The sequence below is a fragment of the Mustela nivalis genome (genome assembly GCF_964662115.1).
Source record: "Mustela nivalis genome assembly, chromosome: 18".
NCBI lineage: Eukaryota > Metazoa > Chordata > Mammalia > Carnivora > Mustelidae > Mustela > Mustela nivalis.
In genome coordinates this window covers 52,077,394-52,101,856 of record NC_139037.1, presented here as the reverse complement: position 1 = coordinate 52,101,856, position 24,463 = coordinate 52,077,394, and the positions used below count along the sequence as shown (strand labels likewise).

Genomic DNA, 24,463 nt, shown 5'->3' with positions numbered 1-24,463 from the left:
GTAAAATCTGGGTTAGAGGTTAGAGGGTACAAACATGTAACCAGAGAAGGTCAGGTCTTGGGTCTGGCTGGTGACGTTAACTCCTTTCATCTTGGGGACCATCGTGAAGTCTGCCAGTGGCCACTTGGTGACTGTGGTATTTATTGCAGGGACAGCTGACCTTCAGAAATGTGGCCATAGAATTCTCTGAGGAGGAGTGGGGATGCCTGACCCACACTTAGTGGCAACTGTAAAGGGATGTGATGTTAGAGAATTATGGACACCTTGTCTTCTTGGGTGAGAATAAATCCTTCCAGATTTCCAAACCCCACTCTGGGTTTTGTTCCTTCTTGTGAAGACTGTGTCTTGGAAGATTCCTGTGTGAGTGACTGGAATTCAGATCCAGGCAAAAAGGGAAATAAGTTGGGATTTGTAGATGGAGAGAGAAATCTTCCTGATGTGTCCTTTTCAGCTCTAGCTTCCCCTTCTTCATCACTTCTGTAGATTCCTGGTCATTCTAAACACTGAGTGGCATAAAATGGTTCTGCCCACGTCTTCTACTCCAGTTTCCACTCACTGTTGTGTAGGTAGTACGTGGAAGTGGAGGTCAGGACGTGAATGTTGGAAGTACTTCCCGTGTGTTCGAAAGGGGCTGTTGAGCAACAGGATGTGGGAAATGTTTTTCTAGAATTCTGCAGTTTCCTCTCTTCTCTACCAAGCACAACTGTGATTGAAAGAATCTCCAGTGATACTCACTTTCTTTTTTTATAAAAAACAGGCCTCATTACATCCAATCCAGACTTTGTCTCCTTTTTAGAACAAAAGCAGCAGCTCTGGGATGTGATAAGAAAGGAGACAGTAGTCATCCATCCAGGTAGGTGGGAATGAATGAAGTGGGTGACAGAGGTGACATCCAAACGTGAAGGAGGAGATTTCCTTGAATGGAGATTAGTTTAGGAAGCCTGGTGGTGCTGGTCTCCCTGTCACTGAGGGACATCTGCTATCCAAGATTATCAGGCTGTTACATTCTCTAGGGATTCTCCTTCAGCTCGAGTGCTGTAGTGAGGGCGAGGCAACTGCCCTGGGAGTGGGAGGGCCTCCATGATCTGAGAGCTTCTCCATTGCCATGAGGGACCCAGGGAAGTCACTTTATTTCTAAAAACCTTAGTGTTGAGTCCTTTGTAAGTTCTGTTTTGCCTCATGGGAGGTACATGTGAGGGTAGTGGTGGGCATAATGGGATTTGGTGCAGGAATGCTGGGAGCACTGGAGACAGACATCCCATGTTTTCTTGATTTATGCTTTCCAATGTTATGGAGGCTTTAATCTGAACTATACAAAATTGAGACTCAGTAGCATTATCAGATCAGAAAGTACGTCCCTGAAATGACAAGGTCTGATCCTTTACTCCCTTTCAAAAGTTGGTTTTACTTCATATGAACTTGATCCTGGTATCTCCCCTGCCAGGTAAGTTCTGTATGAACTAATAGTAGAAATTTTTCCACTCTGTATTCCATTCCTCAGTGGTGAAGTAATGTAATGTATGTTTGTTTCCTAGAATTCATACCTAAATAATGCCATGGGGGGCTAGAACATTTGGAACTCAACATTTGTAGCCTATAATACAGTCTCAGTTGTTGCTTTATTTATTAATAATTGCATCATTTCATAATTTCATTTTATATAAAATGACTATTTTATATAAATATATATATATTTATATATATACAAATATAAATAAATATAGTTATTGTGACTTTGCCATGTGTTTTTATTTTTTAATTAGTTGTAGTTGAGATTCATTTCTTTTTTTTTTTTTTTAAGACTGTATTTATTTATTTGGCAGACAGAGATCACACGTAGGCAGAGAGAGAGAGGAGGAAGCAGGCTCCCCACCTAGCAGAGAGCCCAATACAGGGCTCAATCCCACGACCCTGAGATCATGACCTGAGCCAATGGCAGAGGCTTAACCCACTGAGCCACCCAGGCACCCCGAGATTTATTTCTGATGTTTCTTAAATCCCAAATCCTGATAGGACATGGGCATTTGCTTTATAAGAAGTGAGGTAGATCATTAGTATAGTCCCCATGTTTAAGAAAAACTTCTGTTTATAAATGTAGTTTTACATCAGGGAAGGTCAGTCATTAGATTTTTGTTCTGCTTTCTTCAGAATATACGTGAATTCATCCAAATACTTATGTAAAGTCTTTGTCAGTATATTTTAGGTATTTTTCATCTGGAAATGAAATGATTTTGCTTGCTGTTCTACAGAATGAATTATACATTCTGCATCAAAAGAGGACTCTGTTAATAACATGATATATTTTTAATGTCTTGTAAGTCCTTATTGGTAAAATTTTTCATTAGATGTTTTTCTGGTTGATATTAATGACTATTCATTGCAATTTGACTGTCCATGAAGACATGCCAATAATTCCACTGCTTGTTTTTTATGGGGTCACAGTCACAGTCTAAAAATACAGTTACACGGTGGTTTTCTTTTTAAATAACTCATCCTTTTTAAGTAAAATGTTTTGGATTAAATTTGGACTTACTCTGGTTTTGCAATTCCATGATCATGTGCTTCTTTTTGTCTTGGACTTCCCATATCACAAAGTCGTCTGGGTTTCCTTTTTACCTGTTTTATTTTATTATATTATTATAGGGTGACAATTTTTAACTCAATAGATTTTAAGACAATGTGTTTTCCTCAAATCTAAATCACTTTTAGGCCCTTTGCCAAAAAATTATGTATGTATTGGTCTGTATCAATATTACGCATACATACTATGTTACTCCTCTTGCGTAGTTCATTGGTCAGTGGTCAGTGTATGTTGTATCATGTCTGTGGAGTTGTCATAACAATAGAATTCATTTCATCATCTATTGGTGAAATTATATTTTCCTTGCATGAGAGAAACACTTTCTTGAACTGAAAGTAATTTTTGTAAAGATTTTATTTATTTGACAGAGAGAGAGAGATCACAAGTAGGGAGAGAGTCAGGCAGAGAGAGAGAGGGAAGCAGGCTCCCCACTGAACAGAGAGCCCGACACAGGGCTGGATCCCAAGACCCTGAGATCACCACCTGAGTCAAAAGCAGAGGGTTAACCCTCTGAGCCACCCAGGCTCCCTAAAGATAGATTTTCGAGTAACAGCACCAACTAAGAGGAAGCACATATAGGTATGTATCACACCTGTGTCTTCAGAAGGAAAAGGAATATTGGTTCTGAGGAGCACATTTCCAGGTTTCAAAACTGATGATATCCTAGCAAGCAAAAGTATTATATATTCATGTTAGGAATAGTACAGAACTGGGGCGCCTGGGTGGCTCAGTGGGTTAAAGCCTCTGCCTTCAGCTCAGGTCATGATCTCAGGGTCCTGGGATTGAGCCCCGAATTGGGCTCTTTGCTCAGCAGGGAGGCTGCTTCCCTTCCTCTCTCTGCCTGCCTCTCTGTCTACTTATGATCTCTCTCTCTGTCAAATAAATAAATAAAAATCTTTATAAAAAAAAAAAGGAATAGTACGGAACTTATAGTTCCTAAATCTCGAGTATCTTGGTTTGAGACTCTCTGCATGTAAATCCTATCTTGTGTACCTGAGTGTTAACTCTTGCAGGATCCACTCTGCTTCTCTTCCAATCTGCATAATCTTAAAATCTCAAGGATTTTAAGAACAGTTTGCATGAAATGACTTGGTGTTCAGAATTTAATGTGCACATGGGAGTAATTCTCCAGGGAGCATATGATATTCCATGTAGTTTAATTGATAACATTCATTCTTTCCTTTGTGATTGGAGAAGTAATCTTCCTTTCTTGGAAGTGACATCATCCAGGTTGCTCACTTCACTGTAACAGTTTGATTAGGTGAAAACGTAGAGACTTCAGGACGCCTGGGTGGCTCAGTGGGTTAAACCTCTGTCTTCTGCTCAGATCATGATCCCAGAGTCCCAAGATCGAGTCCCGTATCGGGCTCCTTGCTCAACAGGGAGCTTTGCTTCTCCCTCTGCCTGTCACTCCATCTGCTTGTGCTCTCACCCTCTCCTTCTCTCTCTGTTAAATAAATGAATCAAGTCTTTAAAAAATGGGGGGGGGGGAGTGATGATGTAGCTCAGGGTAAGAGATGAAACACATCTAGGCTAGAGCTTTGGCACGAATTCTTCATGTGGGAGAGGACCCTTGAACAAGGCTGTGCTACTGACTGAATTTAGAAATGTAAATTTTTCTCGTTTCCTTTCCAAATCATCTCCAGTTCTTCTGTCTCCTTATTTCCATTCTGGTGATGTGTAGGCATCAGAGCTGACCTTCCTTTCTATGCTATGGAGGCACCATCGTCACTGCTCTTTCCTCCCCCAAGTCACACAGGCTCTTGTAGCTCCTTAGAAGTACCATGGAATTTTCTAGTTTATTAGTAAATCATTGGTAACAAGATAATTTGAGGCCATATCTCAGATTTAAATACATTGTCATTACCGCTTCATTGGAAGCTTTGGAAAACACCATCAGTGGGCCACAGGATTGATTTAGACACTTGGCACTGAGAGAGTTGTGAGGACAGATAAAACATGATGATGACCTAGTTTGAGAGGAAGAAAAGTCCTACAAAACACCAAATATGGAGAATTCTTGATGTGGGCAAGTTCTGTAGGGAGCTCCCTTTGGTCACTGCAAGGCCTTAGGAAGCTACTTGTGATGAGCAAATGTGACAGAGATGGGGACTTGAGAATGGTGAGGGTGTTCTAGGATTCAGAGAAGTAAGATGCTTTCTTCACGGATTCATGAATCACTTGGTTATAAGGGAATCATCAGCAGTGACCATTTCTGCTTCAGACAGCCTACCCAATTTGGGGGCTAGCTGTCCCTATGTTGTTTCACAGCCCATGCTGTCCCTACAGTCCTCCTAACCTGAGTGGAAAGAGGACTTGCATCAGTTGTAGAAACTAATCAGATTAAGTACATGTTATCCTCACATTTAACATTGGAGGGATAATAATGCATTTTTCAATACCTGTTACTTTGTGGTCAGGTCTACCAAGAAAAGACTGATGTGTGGGGCACCTGGGTGGCTCAGTGGGTGAAGCCTCTGCCGTCAGCTCCGGTCATGATTTCAGGGTCCTCTGCAGGGAGCCTGCATCCCCCTCTCTCTCTGCCTGCTTCTCTACCTACTTGTGATCGCTCTCTCTGTCAAATAAATAAATAAAATCTTTTTTAAAAAGTTGAAAAAAATTAAAAAAAAAAAAAGAAAAGACTGATGTGTATGCATAGAAAAGAAGATGTGTATTTTGTGTTATGTATACATACATGCATGTATACATACATGCCTCTTCGTGTTCATTCAGGGAAGGCCATCCTCCCCAAGGCCTACTCCACCATGCCTGCATTCTGATGCAGGCAAAATCTGATTACCTCTGAAGGAAATGTCATGGGTCCTCCCAGAGTTGTCCACAGATAAGTCACTCTCAGAATCCCTCTATGCCGTTGACCAGAACTCTGTCATAGGAGTCAGTCTAAGTAGAAATGTGGAAGTGTAGCAGAGGTGGACATAGAGATGTTTGCAAATGGCTCTTGCTCTGTGAACTGGTTCACAGCATCTGAGAGAAAGGTAATCACACTTTGCACTGAAACTGTTTTTTAAAAATATGCTAAAATTTAGAGTATCCTTAATCTTAATGCACATGGATTTTATGCTGCATGCAAATTGAATGCTGATGAGCTCCTTAAGCCTGCAATTATTTATGGTCTAACAGTAAAAATCATCATCAACAGATTTACAGTGAAAATGGTGGATGCCATCTCAATATAATACATGACATGTATCAATGTCTCGTGTGTATGTCATAACTTAGTTGATAAAATATTTACATAAGTGCCCCTTCATTTTAATTATGTTGCCTTTATACAAGAATGGGACCAGAGGTGTGTTTGGGGTGATCCCAGAAAGCTCAAGGAGAGTATTGAGAGAAAGCAGAGATGGAAAAGAAGGAAGCCAAGATAGTCTTTGTTAGAGTCAGATTAATTTATGAAAAAAGAAAGTGTGTGTTGTGTATGTTGTGTGTGAGTTGTCTAAGTGTATGTCACAACAGTAGCATGATCACAAGCATAGAGGGATTCTGAGAGTGACTTATCTGTGGACAACTCTGGGAGGACCCATGACATTTCCTTCAGAGGTAATCAGATTTTGCCTGCATCAGAATCACCAGGACAGTTGGAAATCTTGGATTGCTTTGCCTATTCCTATATTACCATGTCAATAAGTCTGGGGTGTAACTCCTGAATTTCTTTTCTTACGCATTCTCAGGTCCCTGTCCAGGGAACAGATGTTGAGAACCAGTGTCTGGGGACACATTTAGAGCTCACTTCCTCAGAAAGGGTATTAGCCTATGCAAAATGTAGTCAGGGGACAGGTCCATAATCTCCACGTGTGAAAGTGGACTCCTGTGTGTGCTGGGCCTTCCCTGTGTTTTGACTTTGGACACCTGACCTCTGAGTCTTAAGTAGTCAACCGGAAAGCCACTCAGGCTACATGTGTGTGGTTTGAGCTGGAATTTTCACTTTGAAGTCGCAGTTTAGGGAACCTGCTCCATGTGAGGGCTTCTGGTTCAACCGCTACATGTTGAAGATGAAAAAGAATGCAAGCATGAGTCACCTTCTGGAAGAGCATTGGACCGGGGTGCCTCGTGTTGATGTGCAGGGTATCCAGGGTCAAACCCTGAGTCTACAAATATTGAGACATTCACTCAAGCTTCTTGTATCTAAACCATTTCTGCCAGTAAAAGGACAATAACATTAGCACTAACACACAGAATTAAGGATATTAAATACATTAAAATAGATAAAGCAACTGGCACCTGAGTGGCTCAGTGGGGTAAGCCTGTGCCTTCAGCTCAGGTCATGATTTCAGGGTCCTGGGATCAAGCCTTGCATTGGGCTCTCTGCTCAGCAGGGGGCCTGGTCCCCACCCCCTCTTCCTCTCTGCCCACTTGTGATCTCTCTTTCTCTATCAAATAAATAAATAAAATCTTAAAAAAACATATAGATAAAGCATTAGTAACCATGGGACATACATTGTAGGTATTATGCAGAGGAATATGTGAGACTTTGGTGAATATTTTAGATTTTATTTTCCATGAAAAAGGTAGCCCAGCAGTCCTGTTCCATGCTGAATGCTCTCCATTTGAATGTAGCTTTTGAACCTCAGAAGAAAGCTGAGTAGCCTGCATGCGTGTGAAAACTACAGTGGTCTGTCTGCTTCAGATGGTCCCTGGAATCCTGCGGAATTGCTCACACTGCTATCTGTACCTTTCCCTTTACTGGAATGGAATGAAGGCACATTTGAGAAGTTTTAGCCTCAGTCATCTGTCATTCATTCTAGAGGTATCCCAGGGACCATGGCAACTTTTAGTTTAAACATTTGCAGTAATTTGGTTGCTAATGTTATTTTCTGTGTTCACAGAGGGTCAGATATGTACCCATTGGCAGCTGTGGGCCCGAGTGTTTTCCAAGCCAGTGCTGGCATGTCCCCGGTCAGGTAGATCCCCAGGTTATGTACAGACATTGGCAGGACTGAAGTCCATTCTCTGTTGCAGAAAGAGTACAGTAGGTTGGGCTCTGAGACCGCCCCAGTTCACTGTTCAACACAAGTTCACTGGTCATCCTGCAGAGAGACGTTATGCTCCACACTTGGGCCATGCTACTGGCTCACTGCTCTCCTCAGTAGCCATATGAATTGGGCTCTGTGCTCGCCCAGGGCCTATGTTCAGGCATCCTGATATGATAGCAGCGGAAGCTATGGTCAGCAGTAGAAAGTGACTGCCTGTTTGCAGGCCTGCCCAGACAGAGGGATAGAATGTCCTTAATGCTCTAGTGCAGTGTGTTGGCAATGACCAAACACAAGCCTAGCTGGTGACAAACCTTGACCAGGAAGTTCCATCTAGCCCTGCACATGAGCAGAGTCCCTGGGGTCTCTCGGTGTGACTGCACGGCGGGACACAGTCTAGTCTGGCAGTATTCCAAGATCTGATCACCTTTTTATTCTTTTAAGGTTTATTTATTTGTCAGAAGGAGCATAGGTGGGAGGAGCTAGGCAGAGGGAGAGGGAGAAGCAGGCTTCCCGCTGAGCAGGGAGCCTGAGGCAGGGCTCCATCCCACGACCCCGGGATCATGACGACCTTAGCCAAATGAAGGCAGACAGTTAACTGACTGAGCCCGAGGTGCCCTTGATCACTGGTCGTTGTAGCCCTGCCCACCTTGCCCGTGTCTCTGTGGTCCTCTGGTCCAGCACCAGATTCCTCCCAGGGTTCCCCATGACGTGAGATCTCATTTGGCCACCCAGAAAGGGGCCTGCCATTTGGGGAATGCTGGATGCCCACGGGGGGTTTTTCTTGGTGGAGCAATTGTAGTTCGTTTTGGTCCTTCATGGTAGGGCTGTGCTGGCCATAAGGAGGAGCCTTGTAATCAAAGTGAAATCACTCCTCTTACTTTTTTAATGACCCTCTTGGTCTCTGGGATTCAGGGGCTACTTTGGCCTCACCACTGAGTACTGAGAGTTGCCATGGAGGTCTGATGCAGACAGGTGCTAGTTTGATGTCGTCATCCCTCTGTGATGGACGGTTTTGTGTTTCAAGCTAAACATATTTCTCTATATGCCAGTGTTTATGTGTGTATATTTTTACGTTTCTGTATATAAATATGCACACAAATGTTTGTCATCCATGAAGTAGAATATTTACATAGTGTAACATTTGATATTGAAAGATTAAACTAATAGTAACAGGGATAAACTCCTTTCATGCTAAAGATTATACAATATGCATATTGTGATGCGGGTTATTTGATTGGTTGTGGAATATATTTTTGTTCTGTGTTGTTTTTTGATTTTATCTTGTGTTCTAGTTAATGCTCCAGGAAAACTCCAGTGAAATACATTCAAGCAGAGTTTACTGTTACCGTTAATATTTTTTTTTATTTATGTCCAGTGTTCCAGTGGAGGTTGGGTTTGCATTTACTGAGTTGTTTTATGTTTTTCCTTAGACTTTATCTATTTTTTTAACTCTTTGTTTCTTGTGTTTCCTTGTGTTCATATTTAAAATAAAAATTCTACAGTTCATTCTTTGTGACCATTCTGTTTCCAGTAACATACTGCTTCAGCTAGAAATAAAAGCATGCATTTTTTTTAAAGCATGCATTTGAAATCTAGTCACAGTGTGAAATTCCTTCCTACTTTAATTTCAGTTTGTCAGTATATGTATATTTTTCATACTTACATCTATGTTTTTGATGATATGGCTTTTGTTTCTATTTTTAATTTAATTTTTAACAAATTATTTATTGGGGCATCTGGTTGGCTGAGTTGGTTAAGCCTCTGCCTTCAGCCCAGGTCATGGTCTCGGGGTCCTGGGATCAAGCCCCACATTGGGTTCTCTGCTTGGTGGGGAGCCTGCTTCCCCCCTCTCTCTGCCTGCCTCTCTGCTTGTTTCTGATCTCTGTCAAATAAATAAACAAAATCTTTTTTTTTTTTTAATTTATTTATTTATCAGAGAGAGAGGGAGAGAGAGCGAGCACAGGCGGACAGAATGGCAGGCAGAGGCAGAGGGAGAAGCAGGCTCCCTGCGGAGCAAGGAGCCCGATGTGGGACTCGATCCCGGGACGCTGGGATCATGACCTGAGCCGAAGGCAGCTGCTTAACCAACTGAGCCACCCAGGTGTCCCAATAAACAAAATCTTAAAAAAAAAAAAAAAGAAAGGTCACGTCACGTGTGCAGATCACAAGCAAACAGCTTCATGGAATATCACAGACTGATCTCATCTGTATAAGCCTTTGAGGTCATGAAACACAATATTGTCCTCTGAATCCCTGTTGAGGTCTCAGTAACTTTCCCCCTAATCTCAGCACCATTTCAGTGACTAAGGCAAGGGATTGCTGTGCTCCCTTTTTTACTTTGTGGAAATATCATCAGGCAATGGGGACTCTTGTATTCGGCTTTTTTTTCTTTCTCAGTATTTGTGAATTGGTTGGTTTTCCTGCATGTTACTGTGCATCATTCATTAGAGTGGAGCAATCCCGTTCCGTTATGTGGATACCAGCTGCCTCATTCTATTGTTAACAGGAGGGGGATGGTTCTCTGTGCAGGCCTGTCATGACTAGTACTGACGTGTAAAATCTTATGATTTGTCTTTCAGTGGAAGATGTATACATATCTGCTGGCTGTTTGATGTGGGACTGGAATCCGGGTACTTAGGTTAGATATGTTCAGTTTTAATAGATACTACCAAACCCTTCCCCCCAAAACTTGTACCATTGTTCACACACACCAGCAGTGATTCCTAGGATTTCTGGCTTATCTGTGTGCCTTCTAAAACTTGGTAGCTTATGTGATTTTGGTGTCGGGCTTTGGGTTAGCAAGTGATGTTACTAAGTTGTGGTTTTATTTGCTTTTTTGTTTTGTTGTTACTCTCTACTAGTATGAAGTTGGGTATTAACCTATGGATAATCTCTTTGTCAAAGTGTCTTACTTACTGTGCCCCTTTTTTTCTGTTATGGTATTTTTTTCTTTAGTCTTTGTAGTTCTGCATATATTATGAGAATGAGTTCTTTGTCTCCTCTATCACTGTACTCCTATTTCTATCTCTTAAGATTGTGATGCAAAGAAATTATTAATATTTTTGGAATCTAATTCATCATTTCATCCTTCATGGTTAGTTTTTTTTTTTATTGGTTTCAGAATTTTCTTCTTATAGCAAGCCCAGAGAGATAGAATGATTTGTGTTTCTCTAAACACCTTATTATTTTTACAATTTCAATCAGAAGTGTATTAAAAATCAATGTGCTATATGGTTTCTGCAGTTACTGAGGTTTTCTATTCTTTTTTCCCCCCACAACATCACTAACATATTGAAATGTATTCTGAAAATGTACTATACTTTCTTTGCAGTTGCTTACACAAGTCGTTTCTTGTGACGGATTCCCATTGCCATGATCTTAGACCTAACTACTCTTTGATTTCTCTCCATTCTTCATGTGTCTCTAAAGAGGCACAAAGCGTGCTGTGGGGCTCAGTCCCAAAACCCTGAGATCACGACCTAAGCCAAAATAGATGCTTACCCAACTGAGCCACTGATGCAGTCCCACCCATGATATTTATTTTATTTTACTTTTTATTTTTATTTTATTTATTCATTCATTCATTCATCCATCCATCCATCATTTATTCATTCATTCATTTATGGAATTTAGAACTGTGGAATTGAAAATATGGGCATCAGTTGCACACTTGTGAAAAATATAGAAACTTAGACCCAACCCAGAAAACGGAATCAGAATATGAATTTTAACAAGGCCTCAGTTGATTGTCATACACAGTAACATTGGAGAAATATATATCTAGATCATCTACACTCATCCCTTATTCTGTGCTTATCTTTATATCTGTAGTATATTATTTTGATAACTGTGACTTTACAGTATGCCTTAAATCATGATGTGTGCTGTTCATTTTCCAGATTATTCTGGGTATGTGTTATCCTGTGACATCCATGTAAAGTTAGGGTGCATTTTGTTCTTTCTGCAAAAAATAGCATTGGGAATTTGATAGAGAGCACATTAAATCTGCAGGTCAATTGAAGTTTTATTGATAGGTCAATAGTCTTAAGTATTTGAGTGGAGGAACATCGATGTGTTTCCACTTATTTCTTCTTTCAATTCCTGCACACTATTTTATAGTTTTCATTGTTCCAGATTTGATATCATTATGTTGAATTATAAGCATTTTATTTGGGGGGATGTTCCTCTGAATGTATTATGTCTTTACTTTTGGAATTCTTTTTTATGTAGAAACAACAAATTTTTTATGTGTTGGGTTTGTATTCTTCAGTGTTTTAAATTTTTTAAGTTTACACAGGTTTCTTTTTCTTTTTCTTTTTTTTTAAAAGATTTTATTAATTTATTTAACAGAGAGAGATCACAAGTAGACAGAGAGGCAGGCAGAGAGAGAGAGGGAAGCAGACTCCCTCCTGAGCAGAGAGCCCTATGCGGGACTCAATCCCAGGACCCTGAGATCATGACCTGAGCCGAAGGCAGTGGCTTAACCCACTGAGCCACCCAGGCACCCTTTTTTAATTTTTTTAAAGATCTTATTTATTTATTTGACAGACAGAGATCACAAGTAGGCAGAGAGGCAGGCAGAGAGAGAGGGGGAAGCAGGCTCCCTACTGAGCCCAATGCAGTGCTCAATCCCAGGACCCTGGGATCATGACCTGAGCCAAAGGCAGAGGCTTTAACCCACTGAGCCACCCAGGCACTTCTTTTCACAGCGCTCTAACAAGGATTCCCAGGAGAGGAAAATGGCCTTGTAATAGGGGGCACTAGACACATCACATCTCAGGAACACAATTAGATAAAACCAAATCACCCTCGGTACTCCAGAGATGGCCATGAAGACTGACAGATCATACTCCCCAAGTTACAGGAGAGAAGACGCCACATCATAGATGGCAGAAAGTTTGGAGACATGGTTGAGGGAGGGAAGAATTACAGTGCTATGGAAGGCAGGCATCCCTGGTTGTGGGGAAAGTGGTATGACAGAGGGAAAGCACAGGAGGATGTTTCTCCAAAGCCCCTGGTGTGCAAAACAAGAGGGGTTGAATTTCATGAGTTCTTGGAACTAGCACAGCAATCCCTTGCCTAGAGTTCTAAAGGTCAGCAGACTTGGCTGGGATAGAGCCAAGAAGGTGCTGTGCTACTCCTGGAGAGAAGGAAGGCAAGCAACCTGGGTACAGACAACCTGCAGACAGAGATCAGAAGAATGACTGGGGGACACAGTGGGAAGAGTATTCACTAGTCTAGGAGTGTTTCCCTGTGAGGAAACGTTCAGTGGGATATCTGTCTAAGAACACAGGAGTTAGATGGCAGCATTTCCTTCTCCTGCCCTGTAGCATAATCTCAGAGCAGTGTCCCAGTGTCCCAGTCAGTGAGGACATTGGCTGTCTGGCTTGCTTCCTAAGCCCCAGTCCCCTGTGCTCTGGTTGGACTGACCATCTCAGTCTAGCTTACCTCAGGCCCAGAAAGGTGGGCCCCTGCCCACACCACATCTCCTGAGCAGAGAGTTCTGCACAACCTCCATTCTGGTGAAGGTGATTTCAGGTCTCATTTCACAAGCAGACCAGAGCTCACCTAGGTAAAACTGACCACATTCAGACCAGGGAGCAAATACTGTCTACAGAAGGCAAGGAGAGCCTCTGCAGACCACTGACTAGAAGGATGTAGCAGGACACATCACTGGCTTTTCTAACACAGAGAGGAAGGCAGACTTAGACAAAATGCCATGATGGAAGAATTTATCCCAAAAGAAACAAAAAAATACGGCCATGGTCAGAGATCGAGGGAAGCGGTTGTCAGTAACATACGCAATGGAGAATTAAAGGCAACAATCATAGGGATACTCACAGGTGAGAAAAGAGTGCTGAGAACTTTACCACAGAGGCAAGAGTTAAGAGGGGAAAAAATGGAGCATATGGGTGTCTCAATTATATCTGATTCTTGGTTTAAGCTTAGGTAGTGATTTCAGGATCCTAGGATCCAGTGTCAGTGTCGACATTCAGTGTGCTACTTGATACTCTCCCTCTCCCTCGGTAGCTCCTACTCATCCTCTTTCTCTCTCAAATAAATAAATTTTTTAAAAAATAAATGAGATTAACAATGCAATAAATGAGGGGCGCCTGGGTGGCTCAGTGGGTTAAGCCGCTGCCTTTGGCTCAGGTCATGATCTCAGGGTCCTGGAATCGAGTCCCGTATCAGGCTCTCTGCTCAGCGGGGAGCCTGCTTCCTCCTCTCTCTCTCGGCCTACCTCTCTGCCTACTTGTGATCTCTCTCTCTGTCAAATAAATAAATAAAATCTTTAAAAAAATTTAAAAAATAATAAAAAAATTTAAAAATCAATGCAATAAATGAGATTGAATACAGGATTGATGCAATAAACAGCTAGCTGGAGGCAACAGGGGAAGGACTTTCTGACCTCAAGGACACAAAAAAGGAAAATAATCTGAGCAAGAGAGAGATTTGACTTAGGGAACTCAGTGACTGCATCAAATGTTGTAACATCCCTAGGTCTTGGGCTTTTCTGTGCTGGGAGAGTTTTGTTTCCAAATATAACTTAAATTCCTGTTTCTGGTGTAAGAAGAGTTCCCATTTATTTGGTAGAGGGTAGATAATTCAGTCTTAGTGACTTGTGCAATTTTAGGAATTATCTATTGTTATTGTTTTTATTCCTAAATTATCTGATTTGGTAGTATATAAATGCTGACCAAGTTAAAGCACAGCCAGTTTTAGTATTTCAGGTAAACTGGGCATTTCATTCATTGTTCTGTTACTATTCTTGTCTCTATTTTATTTATTTCAGATTTATCTTTGTTACTTCCTTGTACTGCTAAATTTCATCTAAGTTTTTTCCTTTCCTTGTTTCTCATGGAAAGATAAGTTTTTCTTTTTTTTTTTTTTCTTTTTTTAAAGATTTTGTTTATTTATTTGAGAGACAGAGATCACAAGTAGGTAGAGAGAGGAGAGGAGGAAGCAGGTTCCCTGCCAAGCAGAGAGCCCAATGCGTGACTTGATCCCAGGACCCTGAGATCATGACCTGAGCTGGAGGCAGAGGCTTAACCCACCAAGCCCCTCAAGCACCCTTCCAGCTCTTTTTTTTTCTTTTTTTTAAACTCAGCTATGTATTGCATAAAAAAAGAATTGAAAATGGAAAGTGTTGTAGACAACGTTTAGCAGAAATAAACAATACAAACAATAGAAAAAGAGCACAGAAAAATTAAATTAAGATTCTTTAGGGTCTTTTATAGATCATGTCATCTGTGAACACAGATAATTTTACTTTTTCTTTTTTTAGTTTGGATTCTTTTCATGGGGTTTTTCTTCCCCAGTTCTGACTAGAATGTCCAGTACCATGTTGAAAGGCAGTGGTAGTGTTACTTCATTACCTCATTTCTGATCATAGAGGAGAAGCTTACAATCTTGACCTATTGAATATGTTGGATTTTTTTCTATTTGGTTCATTTCAGTTTTTTATTTTTTTATTTTTTTTAAGATTTTATTTATTTATTTGTCAGAGAGAGAGCGAGCGAGAGCGAGCACAGGCAGACAGAGAGGAAGGCAGAGTCAGAGGGAGAAACAGGCTCCCTGAGGAGCAAGGAGCCCGATGTGGGACTCGATCCCGGGACGCTGGGATCATGACCTGAGCCGAAGGCAGCTGCCTAACCAACTGAGCCACCCAGGCATCCCGGTTCATTTCAGTTTTATGTTTAAATAACCATCCTTCTAATTTTACGCTCATGTGGCACTTTTTCAGATTATTTGAGATGCAGGAAGGGACTTGTGCTAAAACATGACAGTATCACAGAATTATCTATTAGGGTATGTGGTCAGTATGTTGTGTTCCAAGGTAGGGTGTCCATGGAAGAAGGAAATTCTGATGATTCCTTCCCAGCCATCTTTGTGACACTCTCTGATTGACTGGAAGCTTGTATGTTACAAATCATCAGTATATTCATCTGAAAGTAGTAAGTTCAATGAGTTTCCTTTTTTCTTATTTGATATCTTTCAGCCAAATCTTCACATGACATTCAGAATTTCCTGCAAAAGCCGAGCATAGAAGCTTCTTTCCAAAAAGTGACGATGAGTAGATACAAAAATAGTGCTCTTGAAAATGTATACTTAATGACAGACTGGGATGGTAATAGGGAGAGGGAAGGGCATCAAGGATACCATGAAGGACATAGCCCATCTGAGGCAACGGCATCTAATAAGACTCAAAATGACCCGAATAGTGAAAGATATAAAACATCGTGGAAAACCTCCCTTTTTAAGTCAGCTGCTTCCACAAAGCAGTGTGTTTCTGTCAGCAAGAGCTCCATTCAAGTATTCCAACACAGCTCTTTGCAGAAAGACAGTTTGGACAATCTGGAAAGTTATCTAGTCTGTGCTGAAAACAATGATTGGAACCATTTTCAAAACGGGATTGGACTGACCCCATCAGATACTTCTGAAAATCAGAGATTGAATAATGAAGAACAAAATGTTAAGCGGGATCCATATGAGAGAGGCTTCACTGAGGAGTCGACCCTCCAGAATGACCAGAGCCCTTCCAATGGAGACAGCAATGCTCAGTGCCCTGAATCTGAGAAAACACTTAACCAGGGCTGCAGTGTTCAGAGACGTGTGAGGACTCAGTTTTCAGAGAACCAGTATGAATGTTATAAATGTGGGGAAGTCTTTCATCAGAGGTCTAACCTTATTACACATGAGAGTATCCATTTGGGAGAAAATCCTGATGAATCCAGTCAGTGTGAGAATGGTCCTCAGCAGTCCTCCAATATTGGTGATGATCAGAGAATTCTTGAGGCCAAAAACCCATTCAGATACGCTAAACGTGGTCCCACATTTAGTCAGTCATCAAGACTAAGTAGAAAGAAGATGATCCCTAGTGGAGAGAAAACACCCATTTTTAAGGGATATGGTAAAGTCTTTGACTGGCACTCAACCCAATCTCAGCATCAGCAAATGAGTACTGAAGTGAAACCATACAAATGTGAAGAATGTTGTAAAACCTTCAAGTACCGCTCATCTCTAAGGAAACATAGGCAAATCCATACTGGAAAGAAACTCTATGAATGTAAAGAGTGTGGCAAAGTTTTTAAAATTTGCTCAACACTTGTTCAACATCACAGAATTCATACTGGAGAGAAACCTTACAAATGTAAGGAATGTGGTAGGTCCTTTAGTCAGCAGTCAAACCTTACTCAACATCACAGAATTCATACTGGAGAGAAGCCTTACAAATGTAAGGAATGTGGTAGGTCCTTTAACAAGCAGGCACACCTTACTCGACATCACAGAATTCATACTGGAGAGAAACCTTACAAATGTCAGGAATGTGGCAAGGCCTTTAAGGAGAGCTCACGCCTTGATCAACATCACAGAATTCATACTGGAGAGAAACCTTATAAATGTAATGAATGTGGTAGGTCCTTTAGCCTGCAGGCATACCTTACTCGACATCACAGAATTCATACTGGAGAGAAACCTTACAAATGTCAGGAATGTGGTAGGTCCTTTAAACAGCAGGCATACCTTACTCGACATCACAGAATTCATACTGGAGAGAAACCTTACAAATGTAAGGAATGTGGTAGGTCCTTTAACCAGCAGGCATACCTTACTCGACATCACAGAATTCATACTGGAGAGAAGCCTTACATATGTCAAGAATGTGACAAGGCCTTTTCACTGAGGTCATTGCTTAGTAAACATCACCGAATTCATACTGGAGAGAAACCTTACAAATGTAAGGAATGTGGCAAGGCCTTTAAACAGCACTCAGTCCTTACTCGACATCACAGAATTCATACTGGAGAGAAACCTTACAGATGTCAAGAATGTGACAAGAACTTTAAGTGTCACTCAACCCTTAGTAATCATCTCAGATTTCATACTGGAGAGAAACCTTACAAATGTAAGGAATGTGGCAAAGCCTTTAAACAGCGCTCACACCTTACTCAACATCACAGAGTTCATACTGGAGAGAGACCTTACAAATGTCAAGTATGTAACAAGGCCTTTAAGTGTCACTCAAACCTTAGTAATCATCTCAGAATTCATACTGGAGAGAGACCTTACAAATGCCAAGAATGTGGCAAGGCCTTTCACCAGAGCTCATCGCTTACTGTACATCACAGAAATCATACTGGCAAGAAACTTTAAAAATGTAAAGACTAGGAGTAAGGACTGTAAAACCCTTACATCACAGACCTTGCATCCAATATAACTGGAAATATCTATACACATCTAAAGAAGTCCACCCTCTCTCTCCCTGAAACTCACATCGTAGTCATATGGGAGCAACATGGTAAAATGTGATGAATGTGGTGAGACCTTTAACTGGAATTCAGTCTATACTCAGTGTCCCAAAATGCACACTAGATTCAAACACTAGAAAGATGATGATTGTGGAAAGACCCTCTTTTTAATATACACATTTGCAAACATAGAAAGTGCTAAAGAAGGTAAATTGAATCATACAAATAATTAGAAAACTCTCTGATTGAGCATCTAATGTCAATAAAAGTCACAAATATCATGTAAAAGGAGTGTATCAGTCCCTCTATTCAGACAGTACTTATTAGTCCAAGGGAAAAGATAAGTTAAACACTTGGAAAATGCATATGCTGTTACGTTGGAAAGATTCATTGGGGGAGTTTTTACAAGGGTACAATTAGTTTTGATGTGCTTTTTGTTATATTGAGCCTTTTTGATGTTTTTCACCAACAAATATTAATGTACTTTATTCTCAAATCACTTCTGGAGATTGACTTACTTGTACTGGGTGCATGAATCCATGAGCCTGATTTGTGCTCCTTCAACGACATTTGATGCCCTGCTGCCCTCGGGGGGACTCACGCATCCCACATTTTCCTTGGAAGATGAGAACGGTGTAATACAAAACATGAACGAAGAAAATCTAAATGGAGACACTGCTTAGGGTTATAGCATTGATGTAAGCTGCCATGAAATAGGTGTTCAGAACAATATTTTTCTCCATTTACTAAAACTAAAGAACTTCCTGAATATTAGACATACCACGTTTTCCTGATTGCTCTTTAAGGAAAAAAAGGTGGCGCACCAGCTAACTACTGATGTATCGTCGTAATAGCGATCTTTAGAGAATAGGAGTGGATGCGATTGAAATGAAGAAATCCTCCCCGATAACAGAAAGAGGTTATCTAACTCTTCCCTACCATGCCATATAGCTGGACATACACATCTGTTGCGACTGTCAGCAGCAATGGAACTTAAGGAAGTCACTTCCACATCATGATATCAGCTATGGGGGTTAATGCTTGTATTCCGTATTTTGAACAAGTGTAACAGTGGATTTGAAATGCATAACATAGTCTATGTGTGAATTTCATGTACATCAATTAATCAAACATAATGGTTTTTAATATGTTAACATGAATTTGTGATGAGTGGTGTGTTATTCTACCACCAAGCTGAACCTATCTCATTTTTTTTTTTTAAGATTTTATTTGACAGGGAACACAAGCAGGGGGAGAGAGAGAGGGATAAGGAGGTTCCCCACTGACCAGGGAGCCTGATGCAGGGGTAGATCCCAGGACTGGGGCCACGACCTGAGCTGAAGGCAGATGCTTAACTACTGAGCCACCCAGGCAGCCCCTATATCATTTTACTGAAAGTTGTACACAACTGGTGTTATCTGTTACCTATTTGGTAATGGAAGAGAATAATATTCTTATGAATCCATTCCCTCAGTGACCTTAAGGTTGAAATGATGGGTGATTTCCCCGCCTAGTTAATTTAGTGTATCATTTTCTCCTCCTTGTGCTGACTGTGATATTACTGATATATTACAGGTTTTGTGGGGGGTATTGTTGACATTTTAGCTCACCTGTGGTGCTGCTACTCGCCATCCACTTTGTGTACTCAGCACTTTTGCAGGGACCTTGAGTGGACACCTGCCCTGCTCGCTAGTGTGTTTCCTATGATGTGGTTTTGGAATATAGGAGAGGTTCTGTGGGGTGGAGTCTGGAGCCTATGACCACGAAAGAATTCTTGAGATGTCTTTGGTGCTAGATGGTGGTTTGTTAAAGTCCAGGGACAGGACTCATGGGCAGAAAGCGCTGCTCCCCTGGGGTTGTGAGGCATGGCTGATTTCTCTCTATAGTATGGGCTTGGGGGAGGTAAGGAAAAAGGGAGGTTTTGAGAAAGAACATTCATATATTAAAGAAGATTCAGGGGATCCTGGGGGCCTTGCTGTTGTCAAGGTTGTTTACCCCTCTCGTAAAGCATTAACGATAAGATAGTTGGGATATTCCGGAAGCAGTATTACATTCCTCCTATTCAACCCCATCCTTTTTAGTAGGGTGTAGGTTTAAAAGAAATTCAATTTTATTTACATTTCCTTCTGCCTCAACCTCCCTCAATTTTAAGGAGAAGAGGGTGATGTTAGGGCTTCAGGAATCTGAGTTATGGGTCGCTGGAAGTTCGGCTATAGATAAAAGAAGGCTTCTTCCTTGCAAATCACTAGGACATTTGTAAACCGAGGAATACTCAGGTCTTGCAGGATTGTGATCTCTACCAGGTAACTATTTGTTTCTCCTTTAGGGCACCTAGGAGTGCATGAGGAATGTCCCATATATCCCATGGGGGGTGGGGGTTCATGGGGTGTCAGTTTCTGCTTCATCCTCAGCTTGCCTTCTGTTCTCTCATCACCTAGACAACACTCTGTAGAGTCACATGGCAATCAGATCCACCTTGAGACATGGCAATCAGATCCACCTCTGTGGGCAATCCTCTGTCCCTTTTCCCAAACATTTCCCATACTGTGTTCTCCTAGAGAAGATGCCCACAGAGCTTACCCAAGCTGGCATTTGTTTGAATGGCCAAAAGTGGACTTGAACTGGGACTCTCAAGCACTCCACCATGACCCATAATAAAGGTATGTTCTCCATTTATTGGTGGGGGTCTTGGTTTGAATCACGTGCCCATGTGACCATGCTGTATAGGTCATCGATAACCTGGAAGTAGGAGAAACCTCCCAAATGGAGTGACACTGTAGCCCAGGTCACAGATCGAAAATACATAAAATAAAAAAGTGAGCATGTAGACTGCAAATGTCTCAATTTGCACAGTGGACTCCATGGATTTAGAAAAAGAATTTCTATTTGTTTTATATCCTAGTTATCTCCGGATTTATAGCTATATTTTTGCTCATTTTTTCTCCCAGCTAATAGGCATCACAAACATCTTTTTTGCCTGGGTTGTGCAGGAGTGTCTTCACTGAACACTTGAGACTAGAGAGCTGGAAGGCCAATGGGTATTAATTCAGACATTAAACCCTGGGATGTCGCATGTGAATCTATGTAGAATTTGATGAAATCACCATCCTTAGAAGCATAAGCCCTATTAAAAGAAAATGTAAAAATTGTGTCTACTGTGGGTAGGGGCCCAGAGGTGGCTCTCTTCAGTCACTGAAAAGGCACAGGCAGCTCTTGGTGGTGTCATGTGATAAATACATGTAATGGGAGAAAGGAATTGGCAAATATGGTGGGTTTCTGAGAAGTAGGGAAGTCCTACTTTATCTTCATGATTTTACTGAATTCCTATTTATTACTGATGATCGGATGCTGTTGGATCATATTTACCGAAATTGCCCAAACCTAATTCGGTAGCACTGGATAAAGAGGGGTATTGGTGATGCGCTCATGTGGGCATAGCTTTCAAAAGTCACGTGGTAGAGAAGCTGTTGGCAGTGAAGGAGCCTTCTGGACACTGGGGTAGGCAGGATCAGCAAGGTGTGTGCTGTGGTTGAACTCAAGCACTGCTCTCCCAGGGATAAAAGCCCAATCAAGATTTGAGCCACTGTAGATAGGGGACCACTCAGGGAAGCTGCTGCTGTGCATTATGGGAACTTCCTGTCTATACTCAGTGCCATGTTCAATACCCTCCCTGGCTCTGGCTCTGTCTGCTGTAGTTTTAGAATGTAGGTGAGCTTCAGTGGGGTGGAGTCTGAAGCTGATGACCAAGAAAAAATTGTTGAGGCATCTTTGGTGCAAAATGTTGTTTTATTAAAGCATGGGGAGAGGAGGGCAGAAAGAGTTGCTGCCACCAGGGTCATGAGGGGTGGCTGATTTTATACTATGGGGTTGGGGAAATGTGAGGAATAAGGGAGTTTTCAAAATGATTTTCATATGTCGAAGACTCACAGGATACTGGAAGCCTTGCCATTGTCAAGTTAATGTTGTTTTTCCCTCTTCGGAAGGCATTACCATGAAGACAGTTGGGGGTTTTCTGGAGGAACATTACATTTTGCCCTCTTCAAGCATCTGTCAATGGGCTGCAGACTCTAAGGTCACTTAAACATATGTACATTCCCTTCTGGATGCTGGGTAATTGATAGAAATGCTTTGTTTTTGTAAATTTCTAGGACATTTGTAGAACAGGACACCCATGTCTTGCAGGATTGTGATCTCCATAAGTTAACTATTTGTTTTTTCCTTCAGCCAGGAGCCCCTGAGGAATGTCACATGCATCCCATGGAGGGGGAGTTGAGGGTGTCAGCTTTTGCTTTGTCCTCAGCTTGCCTTCTGGTCCCTCATCATGTCCATGACATGGATTTGTTGGAGGAACAGTTCAACATGGGATATTAATCTGCCTTACCTGCCATTTGCCTCAACATGGGTGAATTAGAGAGTATTATGCTAAGTGAAATAAGAGAAAGACAAATACCGGATGATTTCACTCCTATGTAGATTCCAACAAACAAAACAAGTGAGCAATGAGAAAGAGAACAAGAAAAGGAAAGACAAAGTACGAAACAGACTCTTAACTATAGCAAGCAGGCTGGTGGTTGCCAGAACAGAGGTGGGAAGGCGGATGCGTTAAATGAGTGATGGGATAAGGAGTGCACCTGCAAGGCGCACTGGGTGTCGTATGGAATTGTACACTTTTGTACTCCCGAAAGGAATATTGCCTTGTATGTTAACTAGCAGGAATGTAAAGAAAAACCTTTAAAAAACGCTTTTTACAGATGGGAGAAACTTTGTGTCTTAGGTCACCAAAATATACTTTTGGAAAGAAATTGAAACATTTATCCTTTTTCCCTTGCTGATGCTATCAAGTTTGGAGACTCCTTTTCACTATTCTTATTTATATGTATTTTTTAAAGGTTTAATTTGTTTATTTGACTGACAGAGATCACAAGTAGGCAGGGAGGAAGGCAGAGAGAGTGGAGGAAGCAGGCCCTCTGCAGAGCAGAGAGCCTGATGCATGGCTCCATTCTAGGACCCTGAGGTCATGACCTGAGCAGAAGGCAGAGGCCCTAACCCCCTGAGCCACCCCGGTGCCCCAACTATTCTTATATTTTTCAGCCAACATGTATATATTTGCATAATTTCAATTAGCAATTGTTCTGCTTATGACAAGACACACTGACCAATGCTGCTTTTAGGAGTTCCTAGTGGCCCAGTGGGTTAGGCATCTGCCCTCGATTCATGTCATGATCACAGCATCCCACGATTCAGGCCAGTGTTCATCTCCCTACTTACTGGGGAGTTGCCCCTTCCCCTGCTGGATGCTCACTCTTTCTCTCTTTCCCAAACAAATAAAATGCTACAACAAACAATTTAAGAAACCCTGGTTATATTACCAATGCTTTCTGTAGGATGTCCTAGTTGGAAAGAGCTGCATAGACTTAGGCATGACTCGAAAACTATAAGGGATTAAGATTCACTTTATGAAACAAATAAAGCCCCCTTGGAAGGAGCATCATGAGACCTTCTTGACAGAGATCCCAGCAGACTTACTGTGTGAGTCAAGAAGATCGTTTCCTAACAGCTACAGGAACCTAGTATTTGAGGGACTCCAAGAAGAGAGGAGCTCACCCAAATCCATAGGTGTTCCACACATTGTGCGGTGGCAAGGATTTGGCTTGTCTTCTGGCCTGGAGAGGCTGTTAAGAGTTCTGTCTAGGGGTGCCTGGGTGGCTCAGTCAGTTAAGCATCTGCCTTCAGCTCAGGTCCCAGGGCCCTGGGATTGAGACCCACAGAGGACACCTTGCTTGGCTGGGAGCGTGCTTCTCCCTTTTTCTCTGCCTGCTGCTGCTCCCCCTGCTTGTGCTCTGTGTGTGTGTGTCAAATAAATCTTTGAAAAAAAAAAAAAGAGTTTCATCTAGAGATTCAATATGAAACATTCAGCAAAGCTGCTCTTAAAGTCTTTAAGTCAAACATCTGTTCTTGGGGCACTTACGTAAATAACCAGGCCAAGTTTTCTTTCTTGAACTAGCCTTATTTTCCAATAAAATTTGTGTTCATTTGGTTGTGTTTTTTGGTAACAATGAGAGTGATTATAGAGAAAAATATGTCTCAGTAATACATGTGTCTAGATAAAAGATTCTAATAACATTCATTATAAAGTGGAATAGATCCTGATTTTTTTTTTTTTTCCTAGTGTCATCCAATGCCAGGGTCCAAATCCCCAAGTATTTTGATCTTTCTGTCAAGTTTCTAACTTTAATCATTTGAGGATGAAAACTGCCTTTTTTCCTGAAGCTCTGTAGACTTAGTACAAAGGACTCAATGTAACAAAATGGTCCTAATAGCTCATGTAGAAACAGCCTTAGGGCTGTGCCTCCATGGGCCACTAAACACATTACCAGATGCATTTGAACTGTAAACCAGGAAGATCCAACTGGTGGTCACTACCTGCCCTCAGTCTATCTAAAGATAGTTCAAGTCTGACATCCAGATGTCTGCTCAATGGGCTAGCCTTAAAAGTCAGAATCTGGCTTCACATTTTTTTTTTTAAAGAGTTTATTTATTTGACACAGAGAGCACAAGCAGAGGGAGAAGCAGGCTCCCACTGAGCAAGGAGCCCAACTCGGGGCTTGATCCCAGGACCCTGGGATCATAACATGAGC

The 24,463-nt window shown here is 41.5% G+C and overlaps 1 protein-coding gene across 1 annotated transcript; it reads left to right on the top strand.

The window, feature by feature from the left end:
• The first annotated feature begins 222 nt into the window (after window positions 1–222).
• LOC309852750 (uncharacterized protein) lies at window positions 223–18,982 on the top strand. The gene is made up of 2 exons (XM_082709977.1): window positions 223–853; window positions 15,575–18,982. Exon 2 carries the CDS (start codon window positions 15,646–15,648, stop codon window positions 17,728–17,730), a length of 2,085 nt encoding a protein of 694 aa, XP_082566103.1. The 5' UTR covers window positions 223–853; window positions 15,575–15,645; the 3' UTR covers window positions 17,731–18,982.
• Window positions 18,983–24,463: the final 5,481 nt, after the last annotated feature.

Bases quoted from the DNA above. Each gene is read 5' to 3' on its own strand.
- LOC309852750 (XM_082709977.1), top strand. From the start codon at position 15,646: ATGAGTAGATACAAAAATAGTGCTCTTGAAAATGTATACTTAATGACA.